This window comes from Urocampus carinirostris, chromosome 8 (assembly GCF_059441175.1).
Source record: "Urocampus carinirostris isolate Australia breed hairy pipefish chromosome 8, RoL_Ucar_1.0, whole genome shotgun sequence".
NCBI lineage: Eukaryota > Metazoa > Chordata > Actinopteri > Syngnathiformes > Syngnathidae > Urocampus > Urocampus carinirostris.
Genome location: NC_142356.1, coordinates 30,880,805 through 30,894,497, shown reverse-complemented (window position 1 = coordinate 30,894,497; position 13,693 = coordinate 30,880,805). Strand labels below are relative to the sequence as shown.

Genomic DNA, 13,693 nt, shown 5'->3' with positions numbered 1-13,693 from the left:
CATCTGGTCCGCGAACCATATGTTCTTAAACCTATGAGGAAATTTAAACTTCATGTCATTGACATTTATGATGGTTAAATGAATGAAAAATGTGTGAAGGTCCCTAAAGAAATCTCTACCGCTTGTGCGCCGCCTAAGCTTCTTTCCGAATAGTCACTTGGAATAAACAAGCTGGAGTAGTGATGGCAAGCAGCCAAGCCCAAGCGGGAAAAGAAGCTTGTATTGGTGTGACGTCAGAGCTCGCGCGTTCACGAGGAGAACATAATGGCGGGCGGCTGTTTTCGGGCGACATAACGCCGACATTTTGCGGACGTTTTCACGACGAAAGCCGAGCGCGAAATTCCACGTCGCCGTGTCTGCTCGTTCCCCTCACGACATCGTCGTTTTTACCCGGTTAATGAAATATGACCGCGGCCGCCAGGCGCACGTCGTGCTTCCTGTGCGATCTTCCCCGCATGCCTTGGGCCGTCATTTGGGACTTTAGCGAGGCTGTTTGTCGAGGTTGCGTCAACTACGAGGGTGCCGACCGCGTAGAGTCTGTCATCGACGCCGCCCGCCAGCTAAAGCGGGCCCATGGCCTCCACGAGGGCCGAGCCTGGAAGCCGCCGCCCACCGCCAAGGAGTTCCAGCACCCCGCCGCGGGGGAGCATGCCTCCTCTCGCTACCCGCAGCCAGACAGGCTGCCGCCTCGCTCGGGCCCGGAGTACCAGGCGGCGTCGAGGCTCGTCAACGTCTTCCCCAAATCGGAGGAACCGCCTGAACTGAACTGCCAGAGCCCCACTAACTCGCGACGCGGCGGCGTGCCGCCGCCTGGCCTGGTTCCCCTGGTCCACGTCGGCCACCCTCGCTTGCTGGACAACATGGCGGCAGACAAGGGCAGGGGCGTGCGTGAGCTCATGGCTGTGCACGCGCACGACTCCAGGTTCAACAAGGAACATGTGGCCGCGGCTTCCAAGACAGGTATGTTGACGTCATAACCGGAAGTCTTGTGCTTGCGTTCAAGCCAATTGGAGAGTAAAAAGAATCAAACTGATAAGCGGACTTTCCTCTGATTTCAAATGAATTTCCATCACTCGTGGAAGTTCAGGGAGTAAATATATGGAATAGACTTGATGCAATAGAGAAGTGTACCCAGGGTTGCCAAGGATTCTTTAAAAGTTTCAAAAAGCATTCAAGTCAAGTCACATTTACATATATATTGATTTCTACTCATAAAAAATCACATCCTGGTTATAACATAGTAACAACAAAGTAATAAAACATAGGTTATTTAGGTAATACAAACAAGTAAAATAATTAAATTTCTTTTTTTTCTGACTAATGTCAATTGTAAGGATTCACCTTTTTTCTCAGCTTGTCAAACTTCAGGGCGATATTCACAATGAAGGGCAGTAACAACACGACACAATTTTACATCACACAACAAATTAAAAGGATAATCCTTAATGTAAGGCTGAAAGGAGGCTGTGAGATGGAGGTGGTCATTAAAGCCTTAAAAGTGCCTCAATGTCATCATTGGGTGTAGTTATGTACTACCATCAAAATAGTTTTAATATTAATTTACATTCTGGATTCACCAAAATGTAAATTTGCAACTTTAACCAAAAATAAAATGCTACAAAATAACATTTTTAGTTTTTTTTTGTAAACCCAAGTTCTTTGAGACTGGGATTGTGGAGAAAGTGTCACTGTTGTGGTGCCCATGGATCACATTGGTGGTCTGCAGACCTGTTTCGAAAATAGCTCAAAAGTTATGGGTCATTATGATTTGTTTATTTTAATAGAAAATGGGAAATATAAACAATGGAATATAGTTGTAAGAAGTGTTATTTATATTTTTAGCTTTGTATGTAATATCTGCTTTTTTATTTTTTTAGCACAAGTCTCTGTGGTTAGGGTTGCTGCCTACCATTCGCTACAAATGACACACATATATGTGCATATCAACTGACGCCCTGATATCGGTACTTTAATTAATATTCCTGAATTCAACTTAGATGCAAGTATATATAGGGTATGGAGAATGGAAATTTTCTAGTCCTCGTGCTTGAGACAGCGCCAACACAACTGTATTAACTTTGTGCCAACCCTGGGGAGGCCAGGCCAATTACTTTGAATGATTTCATCCTGGGAAAATGCAATGAAATATAATATAATCCTGGAAAGAGTTAAGCTTGTATGTTAGAGGTACCGCTGAACTTGCAATGATTTCAACATTGGCATTTTCAATGAACAAGCAAAGCTAATTGAAACACATGATTTGCTCTGTGTGCCTAGCAGAGAGGGGGAAGCACCCGCGCGGCATGAAGAGGAAGGCGTCTCCCGAGCCAGAGGGCGAAGGCTCGGCCCCCAAGTCCAACAGCGCGGAGGGCCCACCGTGGTTGCCGTCCCCCAACGAGGCACTCAAAACAGTGGCGGCCACGCCGCCCGTCTTCTCTTCGACCCGGTCTCCTGCGGAGGCCTCGGCCGCCGGCCAGTCGCCAGTCACCGGGCTCATCCTGGCCACGGACAACGCGGGAACGGCCAAAAGCGGAACCCCGCCCGGACCCGGCGGCGAACCGGGCGCCGCGGGTAGCAACCCCCTCTGCTGCACTCTGTGCCGAGAGCGGCTGGAGGACACGCACTTTGTCCAGTGTCCTTCGGTGGCGTCGCACAAGTTTTGCTTCCCGTGCTCTCGGAACAGCATCAAAACTCAGGGCGCTAGCGGGGAGGTGTACTGCCCCAGTGGCGGGCGTTGCCCCCTGGCCGGCTCTGACCTGCCCTGGGCCTTCATGCAGGGCGAGATCGCCACCATCCTCGCCGCAGACGTCAAGGTGAAAAAGGAGCGGGACTCTTAGAAGGAGGCCGCTGGACTCGTAACCACGACGACGGCCACACCTATTACGTCAATGTTTTTCTTTTGCTTGTTTGTTTTTTGTACATTTTCCAATACGAGCAATGGCGGGAAGCACTTGGCCAATAAAACAAGCCTACCACTACCAAGTGTGTTAACTGCAATCTCTTCCACAGAGGTTGAGGCTCGCACGTTATGTAAACACTGTTATCTCCTTGGTGTGTTAAGGCCATGTGAGATAAGGGCGACTCAAACTAGCGTACATGCGCTTTTTGTTTGTTGCGGTGCCAGCACACTTTCCTGACGTGCCTTAAAACGGCAAATAAAAAGCCCTGGCTGTTAGATTTTTGTCCAGTCCTAATAATGAGCAGACGACATAGTTTATATCGGAAGCTTGTGCTACTGAACTGTGGGCGGAGCCTTCAAAAAAGATAGCCTCGCATCTGAACTAATGTGGGTGTTGCTTCTTTTATTTTTCGGTTCTATCAATGAGCACCCAGGACAAACACATCAATTCAGTCATTGGGTTACTGTCAAATTTCTTTAATCCAGACAAACATGTCACTCTGGACATGATGGCTGCTTTTAATTTTCCAGAACACTGACAACTAATACTACCACGGTTTTGCTTTAAAATATCAATTTTGTATTCTAACTCCAAGTGCCTGGTACGAAGTTTGAAGAAAAAAAACAATACAGTCATGATAATCTGGTTTCAATAATAATAACTAGATAGATAGATAGATAGATAGATAGATACTTTGTTCATCCCCGAAGGGAAATTCACATTTCCAGCAGCATCCCTGAGCTGAGAACAATCGAGAACAATCGAAAATAACACGGGAGCTGCTGGAGTGGCTGCCATTCGTGACGGCGCCGGAAGAAAAGATTCAATTTGAATCATTTACAAACAAACAAACAATTGAATCATGTACAAACAAACAAACAAAATATTCATGTTTCAATAAGTGGAGTGTTAATAAAATATTTCTGATACTGATATAACCAGATAAAACAAATTTTAAGTTACCTGTCCAAATGAATGTTGTGCCATCTCACCTTTCCCACTCTCTCTCCTGCAGTTGATTTGCTGCTGCTCGCTCCTGAAACTAATACTTACCTCTTTGTGTACTGATGGTCAACAAATTGCTTCCGCTAAAATGTCAAGAATGACTCGTACAAACATACAGTAAACTCCCAGGAAATGGGGGTCCACCTTATGGTGTTTTCACTATATGGTTTTGATAAATATGTTTTTAGCCCCTCTTTGAGGCCTTTTCCCCACTGTACAACATAGCAAAGTATTTTCTGGGCCCAGAAACTGCAGTGTTAGGCAACTGCTTGTCTGATTTTGGCCAACATAAAAGAAAGGCCGGTCTGCTCCTGGTTTGCGTCACGGCATGGTGAATGTTGATAAGCTAATTTGCTGAACTACCTCCCACGATGCCTTCCTGTTTGTCCATTTACTTCAAAATCTTGTGTGCTTCGAAGACTGAATTGCCTACTCAGGACAATGATTTTTGTACTGTATTTACTGTGGTTCCAAGGCTTGCAGTGAAGCTAAATGGAGAAGTAAAAATCATGATAACCATGGAACAAAACTTGCAATTTCCAAGAAATACAAAAAAGGCATGCAAATGAGTACCCTTGCTAAAGAATATGGCTGTAACTTTTTGACAATCGAGACCATTAATTCACAAAGGAGGTGATTAAAGCGGTGAAATCTTTTGAGGGAATGAAAATCCTCGCAAGTTGAAGTTTTAAAATCAGTTTGATTTGTAATCCGTCGTCGCCCTTTCATCTCCACTCTCTATCCACCTGCAACTCTATTCAACCAGCTCAAGTCACGTCACACCAAAGGTAAATAACGATAAAGGTAAATTTATTGTGGGTACCGGGGGCATCGGGCCGGATTACCCTAGGTGTCTATATTTGCTATATATTCATTTCTTTTTGCGACGCCCATATCAGAACTGGTTAATGCTGTATCCCAGGGGATTACTCGCCAGGAGTGGGCCACTTTTTTAGCCCAGGAGTTTTCTACCCAAAGCCAGCCCACTAAGCCATGGAGGAGGAACAGAACGAATGAAACAGAAGCCAGCTCTTATACCGGAATATCTTTCCAATAAAAAATGCATAAGTTAAAAGAAAACACATTACCGTTTTAATTCAAAAGAGAAATTATGTAAATACTCTCATATAGATGAAAACATATTTACGTACACACAGTATCGGTCATTTAAAATCAAAATTGCATTTGCCTTCCCAGCAGATTGTTAGGTTTTACACTCTAAGTAGCTTCACTACACACCTTTTTAGTCTGCGACTTAAAACATGAGAATTTTCTCTTCAGTGTAGACCAGCATAAAGACAGTGAGCTTCTTAGCCTAGTTTTTACACATTTTAAAGCAGAGAATCGCTGTTCACATGCGGAAGGAAGTTATATTGTGAGAGGACCTTTTATTTTTTTCCTTCCCCCTAAGGTTTCTTCTTATATATATATCATCTCATTAGCTGTACCGCTTATCCTTATTAGGGTTGCGGGGGGGCTGGAGCCCATCTCCGGGCAGTGGGCAGGGGACACCCTGAACTGGTTGCCAGCCAATCGCAGGGCACACGTGGACAGACAACTCACTCGCTCAGTCACACCTAGGGACAATTTGGACCGGCCAATTCACCTGAAATGCATGTCTTTGGAATGTGGGAGGAAACCCACGCAAGCACGGGGAGAGCATACAAACTCCGCACAGTAAGGCCGGTAGCTGGATTTGAATCCACGCAGGAGGTTCCCACGACCTCAGAACTGTGCCGCGCACGCGCTAACCACTGCGCCGCCGTGCTGCCCATATATATATATATACATATATATATATAATTTCCTCTTATTTCCTGCTCTTACTTCCTTTTTTTCTCATTTTCCTTGTATTATTTTGAGTATTTTAGCCTTAAACCCCTTTTCTTCCTTTATTATTGTTTCTTCCTTTTTCTTTCTTTTTGCTTTTTATTTTTTTCTTCTGTTGTTTATTTTTTCATTGTCTTCTTTTTTTAGCTTTATTTGTCCCCCAAAATTAGCTTTGTACATAACGTTACATAATGATTTTCAATACACGAATAAAGGCAAAACAATCTGAAGAGGCTTCTGGGAGCTTTTTTTAGTTTTTTTTTATATATGTTCGAAATTGTCCCTAGGTGCGAATGAGCGAGCGGATTGTCTGTCCCTATGTGACCTTGCGACTGGCTGGCAACCAGTTCAGGGTGTCCCCCGCCCACTACCCGAAGATAGCTGGGATGGGTTCCAGCGCCCACGCGACCCTACTGAGGATTAGCGGTGCAGATAATCGATGGATGGATAACATTAGAAACACAGCGTGGCACCTATTTACTCACAGTAAAACAGACTATGTAGAATACAGCAACAATATTAGTAATCCAATACCTGTAAACCTACACGGCTCCATGCCCTTACAAACTGTTGTATTTTACCTTACAAAATACAAAATAATCTTACACCATATTTTTTTTTCAAACATGCAAAAATGATTAAGTAGAATAATACATTTTTATCTTATTCAAATTATTAATTCATTTTCTGCATTAAATTACTGTTGATAACATACTGATTAAAGGGATAACCACAAACTTGTCTTTTTTCATTTTCTCCTTTTATACTTCCTTTTTTTCTCAACTTCATATATACAACATAATAATTCATAATATAATGCATCAAAGTAAGTGAGCCGTTTGAGAGCCGTCTCTCTTTAATGAGTTGAGCCGAAAAAGCCGGTCCTCTAAAAAGAGACGGACTTCCTTTCACTACAAAACTACCACATTAAATCCGAGGCAGCAGACGCTTGCGCACAGTAGCATCGAACCACTCGCTTCGTTTGCAACAAATATAACGATACTGAGATACAGGCTACCGCGGCGAACTCGTTTGAATTGATTGATTTGCCGTTTCGTGATAGTCGGTGTATACCGGATGGTACCCATAATTGACAAATCGCGTTTTTCCGTACAAATTTTCTTGTACGTCGTACACGTCTTAAAATGCATAATGAACATATTTTGTACGGCAATAACGTACAGGTTGACCAGTATGGTAATCTATGTTGACATTGTCCCCTGCTACCACCAAAAGGATACTGATTAAACCCGATATAGGCCAGACAAGATTGGTTTAACAAAAAAAAAACTTGAGTTTTTTTCTTGTAATAAAATTGTTGTGCATTGTACACAATTTGAAACGATCAAAAATGTCTTAAATAAAATTGTCAAATTGTCATCCTAAAGACCACGATTGGCCCTCGGGAATTTGAGATCCATGCCTCAGCATCACTGCCAATAGAGGGCTCCGAGCTCTGTGCTAAAAACGAAGCCGTGTTACTATAATTTAGCACAGAGCTCGGAGCCCTCTATTAGACCCCTTATACATCTGGATTCTTGACTTAGTACGTGGGCTGAAGGCTCCCTCCAACGGTATTGTAAGAAATTGTTTAGCAATATTATGTGTTTATATAATTGATACATCATTTGCATTTGTGATGAAGAAAATGTTATATTAATCGATTTACATGGATGGGCAGCACGGCGGCGCAGTGGTTAGCGCTTGTGCGGCACAGTTCATGTCATGGGAACCTGTCGTGGGTTCAAATCCAGCTCCAGACATTCTGTGCGGAGTTTGTATGTTCTCCCCGTGCTTGCGTGGGTTTCCTCCGGGCACTCCGGTTTCCTCCCACATTCCAAAAACATGCATTTCAGGTGAATTGGCTGGTCCAAATTGTCCCTAGGTGTGAATGAGCGAATGAGTTGTCTGTCCCTGTGTGCCCTGCGATTGGCTGGCAACCAGTTCAGGGTGTCCCCTGCCCACTGCCCAAAGATGGCTGGGATGGGCTCCAGCCCCCCCGCGTCCCTAATGAGGATAAGCGGTACGGCTAATGAGATGAGATGAGATGGCTGGTCCAAATTGTCCCTAGGTGTGAATGAGCGAGTGAGTTGTCTGTCCCCGTGTGCCCTGCGATTGGCTGGCAACCAGTTCAGGGTGTCCCCTGCCCACTGCCTGGAAATGGCTGGAATGGGCTCCAGCCCCCTTGCAACCCCGATAAGGATAAGCGGTACAGCTAATGAGATGAGAGATTTACATGGATTTATTTTCCGACAGGCGGTCAGCGGAACACTAAAAGTCTGTCAAGGTTAGAAGGGGTCCTAATGGGGTCCTTGCCTCCTTCTTTCCTTCCTTCCTTCCTGCAGCCTGCCTTCCTTGGCCCGCAGTGCCGAGTAGGATAAATCGAAATAAGGACAATTTTTTCATCGAGGCGGCTGCCCGACGGAGCCGCGCTGTGGATCCATGATGGTCGGCAAGACTAGCGCCATCGCGGCGGGAGTATGTGGCGCACTCTTTGTTGGTTACTGCATTTATTTCGACCGGAAGAGACGAAGCGACCCCAACTTTAAAAACAGGCTGCGAGAACGTGAGTTTTTCTGCTGCTAGCACTGCTCACCTGCTCCTTATTCGTCCCTCAGAATATGGTCAGATTTCCTCCTCTTATTAACATTTTAATTGCTTGGGTACGTGAAGCTAAACTAGCTTAGCAAGAGTCATTTCGGATTTAGCACGTTTAGCTCATCCCGTGACGTCATGGGCTATGACGTCACGAGCTACACTGAGATGTTCGGTGTAGGTCTGCAAACTGGTCATTCAGAATTTCTGTATTGTATACACTCATCCCTGGTACCAATGTGAGTGTTGAATCACCATGTGCCAATTTGTTAAAAGGTTCATTCCGTTCTTATACAGCGGACTTTTGAGAAGTTTGCAAAATCCAAAAGAAATGATGCGGCTATGCTATCAGGAATAACTAAAGATTCACCCGCTGTCATTATTTCAGCCTCCATATTTGATCCGAATGTGATACATGGATACCGTAACTATGGTGGGCGCGGCTTATCCCTAGCTGTTGTGGTGGTGACAGCACTGTCACTTTGTCACAGATGACATACAAAAAGGCATTAGAGGTTTTATTTGGCACACTATTGAAACGAATGTTAGAGAATTGGACAACAGTCTTTCAACAAAATAACACAACTTTATTGACTCACAGGTGAAGAAAGGTTAGGCAGTCTCTCCACACCAGAATGCAGAACAAAATGCACAATGCAAATCAGTGTATCGGCGTTCTCACTGCTGCAACCCGGGTTCAATTCCCGTTGCATACAATCATTGTATTGTGATTTTGGTCAGCGTCATTTATCGTCCGATCAATCATTGTACTAATATATACTGTGACTGTATAAAGAGCACGACGTCTATTCACAAATAAACACGTCAGCTCATACATGGCTGACTCCCTATTGGTGTGTGAGTGTTTGTATGAATGGGTGAGTGTGAAGCACATTCTAATGTGCTTTGGGAGGTCTTCATTGACTTGAAAAGCGCTATATAAATGCAGACCATTTACTGTCGTGTGAATTTCATCCGCCTTGTATATATGAAAAATATATTTTAAAAAAAAGATTGTTTGGGGGGGTACCCTATTATCTCATAGTATGGAAAATATGGTACATCATCAGCACAAACTGCACCCCTGCGCTATTCATTGCTTTTAGTCATGAAAGTAAGAAGGTGTATTGTTGTTTCAGGAAGGAGGAAGCAGAAGTTGACGAAAGAGCGGGATGGGATGGCCAAGGTGAGTCTTTTCACGTTTTTGTGGGGAGAGAAAGAAAAATAATAATAATAATATGCATGTATGCTTTCTTTGGACGATAAACAGCTTCCAGACCTTAAAGACTCTGAGGCTGTTCAGAAGTTTTTCCTTGAGGAGATTCAGCTGGGAGAGGAACTTCTGGCCCAAGGTAAGATCAACATGGCAGGAGTTGACCTGCCATCTAGAACAGGAGTAGGGAAACTATGGCCTGCGGGCCACATACAGCCTGTCAAGACTTTTTAATTTGGGCCGCTCAACGAAAATGGTAGAAATATAACGATAATTTATTATCTGACTCATAAGTGCATTACACACTTTTTTGGGCCAATGGAGATTTTGGCCTGGATCAGTGTCTCATAGAAAGCTACACAATCCGTGCCCAAGTTGGCCAGCCAATCATATTGCTGATAACAAAATAGACAGCATTGCTGCCTTACACATGATCTTGACTTAGACAACGTTTTTTACTTTGGTAACGTCTTAAATGACAGGCGATTGTTATTAGTGTGACAATATGGTAAAGAAATAATTGTTGTTTTGGTGCGTGTCTTGTCCCCTGTCTTGCTTCATGTGGGTCCCCGCCTCATAAACATTTTAAGGCATTTCTTCTATTCTTGCTAAAAAAAATTGTCATGAATCAATTTTTTTATCATTACCTTAATGGACTTTCATGCAAAACAACTTTTGAGTTTTTCAATGCATATTATTCATTTTAACACTTAATAAAGGGACAAAACACAATCATCTGCTTTCGTTTTGAGTGTTTCAGAACAAATTTGATTAAAGGGTTTACTTTGAAACAAATAACAAATGAAATATAACATTTATGAGACTGGATAGGTTTTTTTTCTCATTTAATGCTGAGATATTGGATTCCAAACTCTGTATGAAATCAATTCATATTTCCTTTCCCTTGGGCACTAATGCCACATTTTTTAACCCAATCCGGCCCGGGACTCAAAGTTTGCCCACCCTTGGTCTAGAGGCTTACGTAGCAGCGCCTGTTTATTTTGCAGGTGACTACGAGAAGGGTGTGGACCACCTGACCAACGCCATTGCCGTCTGCGGGCAGCCTCATCAGCTCCTGCAGGTCCTTCAGCAAACGCTGCCCCCGCCCGTCTTCCAGATGCTCCTCACTAAGATACCCACCATCACCCAGGTGGATAATGTACCAACATGTGCAATAAAACAAGCCATTTTTTTACACATTATTAGGAGCAACTCAAAAAAAAAGTTTGTGATATTTTTTCATATATATATAGGCGCACAGAACTATAAGGCGAATGGAATTAAAACTACAGTAAGGGTTAGCCTTGCGCAAATGATAAAAAAAGTACTGCCTTTGAATAAACCGGAAATATCACTGATCACAATTGCATAATATTGGATGCACGGTAATCAAACCAGGATTGCAGCGGGCACCGCATAGGTTCAGGCCCACTGCACCACTAGGGATACAGATGATGTATGAAAAGGCATTTGGTTTTATCTCATCATCTCACTATGTTTAGTTACAGTTCCAAATTGTTGATGTTATTTGGCCTGGCTGTGGGAATATTGTCAGACATTAAACCAGTCCGTGGTACAGAAAGAGTGGGGACCACTGAAATACAGTATTTGTATGGCTGATTTGCAGTCTTTACGAAGCGCACAAGATTCTTAGCTGAATGGGGGGAAAGACATTGTGGGAAGTAATTCAGACATGCTGAAAGATGTATACGAACGCATGGCTGCAGGTAATCAAAACGTTTGTCACTTACAATGCTTAGTTTGAGCTGAGAAAAGGTGAAATGAAATTTTGTACCGATTATTTTATTTATCACTTTTTTTTTCTTATTTCTCTAACATATCTGGTACCCTGACTAAAATGGTCTTATAATTAAATGAGACCTGATGTCCTTTCATATGTGGGTTGCATTCCCAATGATCTGGTGGGATCTTGTCGCTACGATTCAGGTTTGATTCCCGTTGCTTTCGATGTTACGCAATTATGAACAGGCGTCCATGTCTTAGTGACTTGGCGTTAAGGGTTGAGTGCTCACTTCGATGCTCTCTGGTTTAATCCATGCTGTCACTAGTGTTCTGCTATGTGGTCAGCAATTTTAGGCGCAGCGGAGTATAAGTCGCAGATTCAAATTTCTGGACAATGTGTTTTTGGGGTGCACATTATAGTCCAGAAAATACAACAACTCTGTTAATTATGTCTAATTCAATGAACGTCGTGCATTAAACATCAGACCAAGGTTTTACCTCTTTACAGTAAAAGTTTTGAGAAGGGTGAATACGAAAATGTTTTGCTTTGCGTTGCAGCGAATCGTGACCGCGCAGAGTCTGACGGAGGACGACATCGAGTGAAAGCGACCATCCTCGTCTTCCCTTCTCTTCTTCTGTGGCTGTTGACCGAGAGATGAATGGAGCAAGCCTTTGTTTTGTCTTTCGTGTTCTTCTGGTTGAATTTTTATGTCACATTTTGTTGTCCTGCAGAGCAAGCATAAAAGTGGGAACGAATACTGTGTTTTTTGGATTTTTTTTAACCTGCTTTACATGAACTTCAGCCCACTAAACACATTAAACCGGGGCTCCCCAACCTTTTTCAAGCTGAGAGCTACTTTTTGTTACTAATTTGCACGAATGACACCCAGTTTTATACGAATTTCCAAAATACTAACTTAGCTAAATTTTGCAAGGTACTAGCAGTGCTAACACTTGGATCAATCTTCTAATAAAAATGTAATATGTACAAAATGAATTATTTTTTAATCTATTATGATACTCAATTATAATAGCTTATTTTTTCACTCCAGTGAACTTATATAACTAAACCTCAACCTTTTTATCCTAAGCTACTTTAAAGTCAAGCAACTGGAATCCCTGAGTGACTCAACAAAATGTCAGTACAAATATTGACTTTTCTGTGCAACAACATACTACGAAACACAAGAATAAACTAAAGAGTTTCTTTTTAAAGCTTATGCTGACACACCTCAACGTTGGGGTAATCCTAGTTTTACCACCCTGCCCCCATGTGGAGTGTGGGAGGAAACCGGAGTGCCTGGAAGAAACCCACGCAGGCAAAGGGAGAACATGCAAACTCTGCACAGGAAAGTTCGATCTCATGACCATAGAACTGTGCCGCGGACGCACTAACCACTCATACGCCGTGCTGCCCAGCACTGCAAACAAAGTCAAAATATCGCACAGAATTTTGTTGATTTTAGTTGTAATATTTTCTCATCTCATTAGCTGCACCGCTTATCCTCAGTAGGGTCGCGGGGGGGCTGGAGCAATCATCCCAGCAATCATTGGGCAGTGGGCAGGGGACATCCTGAACTGGTTGCCAGCCAATCGCAGGGCACACAGGGACAGACAACTCACTCGCTCATTCACACCTAGGGACAATTTGGACCGGCCAATTCACCTGAAATGCATGTTTTTGGAATGTGGGAGGAAACCCACGCAAGCACGGGGAGAACATACAAACTCCGCACAGGAAGTCTGGAGCTGGATTTGAACCCACGCAGGAGGTTCCCATGACCTGAACTGTGCCGCACATGCGCTAACCACTGTGCCGCCGTGCTTATGCAATATTTTCTCATTTTACTAAAAAAAAAAAACAGTTTGAGCAGAATCAAACCTTTTTTTTTTCACAGACAGATATTTTTTTTCTAAGATGAGTTTTTTTTTTAACGTCGCCATTTACCTTTTGTGTGTCTGCTACAAAAATTCCACTAGAGTAATACTATAAAACAGAAATAGTACTACAAAATAAAACGTAATACTACAAAGCTAAATACTAAATTTAATACTTAAAACAGGGAACCAGCACTATTTTAATTTCATTCTTTAAACAAAAAGATATACAAACATTCTACTACAGTGATACTACAAATATACAACTACAACAATCCGGCCTGCAGGACAAAAACGGTCGAAGTACAATGACAGTATCTAAGTCTAATGTATACTTATTTATAAATCCTGATTTGCAAGCGTGTGTGTGTTCGTATGTGGCTTATAGGCTCCGAAATGACTGAACTGATTTTTGTGAAAATTTACAAAGTTGTAGTTTAGGCCTCTAGGACTGTATTAAGCTAGGTTTCATGTCAAGACACCCCCAATGAATACCAATAAAATCAATAAACCTCTTGTCAAAGTCAAT

General features: G+C 42.9%; 2 protein-coding genes across 3 annotated transcripts; both read left to right on the top strand.

Annotated features, from left to right (window-relative positions):
- The first annotated feature begins 194 nt into the window (after positions 1-194).
- On the top strand, positions 195-2,978 carry LOC148361611 (interferon regulatory factor 2-binding protein 2-B-like). Of its 2 annotated transcripts, none has more exons than XM_088342354.1 (2): positions 195-960; positions 2,278-2,978. In XM_088342354.1, exons 1-2 carry the CDS (start codon positions 405-407, stop codon positions 2,835-2,837), a joined length of 1,116 nt encoding a protein of 371 aa, XP_088198480.1. In that variant the 5' UTR covers positions 195-404; the 3' UTR covers positions 2,838-2,978. The 2 variants fall into 2 exon arrangements, with proteins under 2 accessions (XP_088198480.1, XP_088198481.1); XM_088342355.1 differs by having other exon boundaries at positions 196-960; positions 2,281-2,978.
- A 5,068-nt stretch (positions 2,979-8,046) lies between these two features.
- Positions 8,047-12,042, top strand: tomm20b (translocase of outer mitochondrial membrane 20b). Its single transcript, XM_088342353.1, has 5 exons — positions 8,047-8,301; positions 9,470-9,516; positions 9,601-9,682; positions 10,551-10,693; positions 11,845-12,042. Exons 1-5 carry the CDS (start codon positions 8,178-8,180, stop codon positions 11,887-11,889), a joined length of 441 nt encoding a protein of 146 aa, XP_088198479.1. The 5' UTR covers positions 8,047-8,177; the 3' UTR covers positions 11,890-12,042.
- Positions 12,043-13,693: the final 1,651 nt, after the last annotated feature.

Coding starts and splice junctions, on each gene's coding strand:
- LOC148361611 (XM_088342354.1), top strand. CDS start 405: ATGACCGCGGCCGCCAGGCGCACGTCGTGCTTCCTGTGCGATCTTCCC. Junction 961..2,277: donor GGCCGCGGCTTCCAAGACAG/GTATGTTGACGT, acceptor CTGTGTGCCTAG/CAGAGAGGGGGAAGCACCCG.
- tomm20b (XM_088342353.1), top strand. CDS start 8,178: ATGATGGTCGGCAAGACTAGCGCCATCGCGGCGGGAGTATGTGGCGCA. Junction 9,683..10,550: donor AGAGGAACTTCTGGCCCAAG/GTAAGATCAACA, acceptor TTTATTTTGCAG/GTGACTACGAGAAGGGTGTG. Junction 10,694..11,844: donor AGATACCCACCATCACCCAG/GTGGATAATGTA, acceptor TTTGCGTTGCAG/CGAATCGTGACCGCGCAGAG.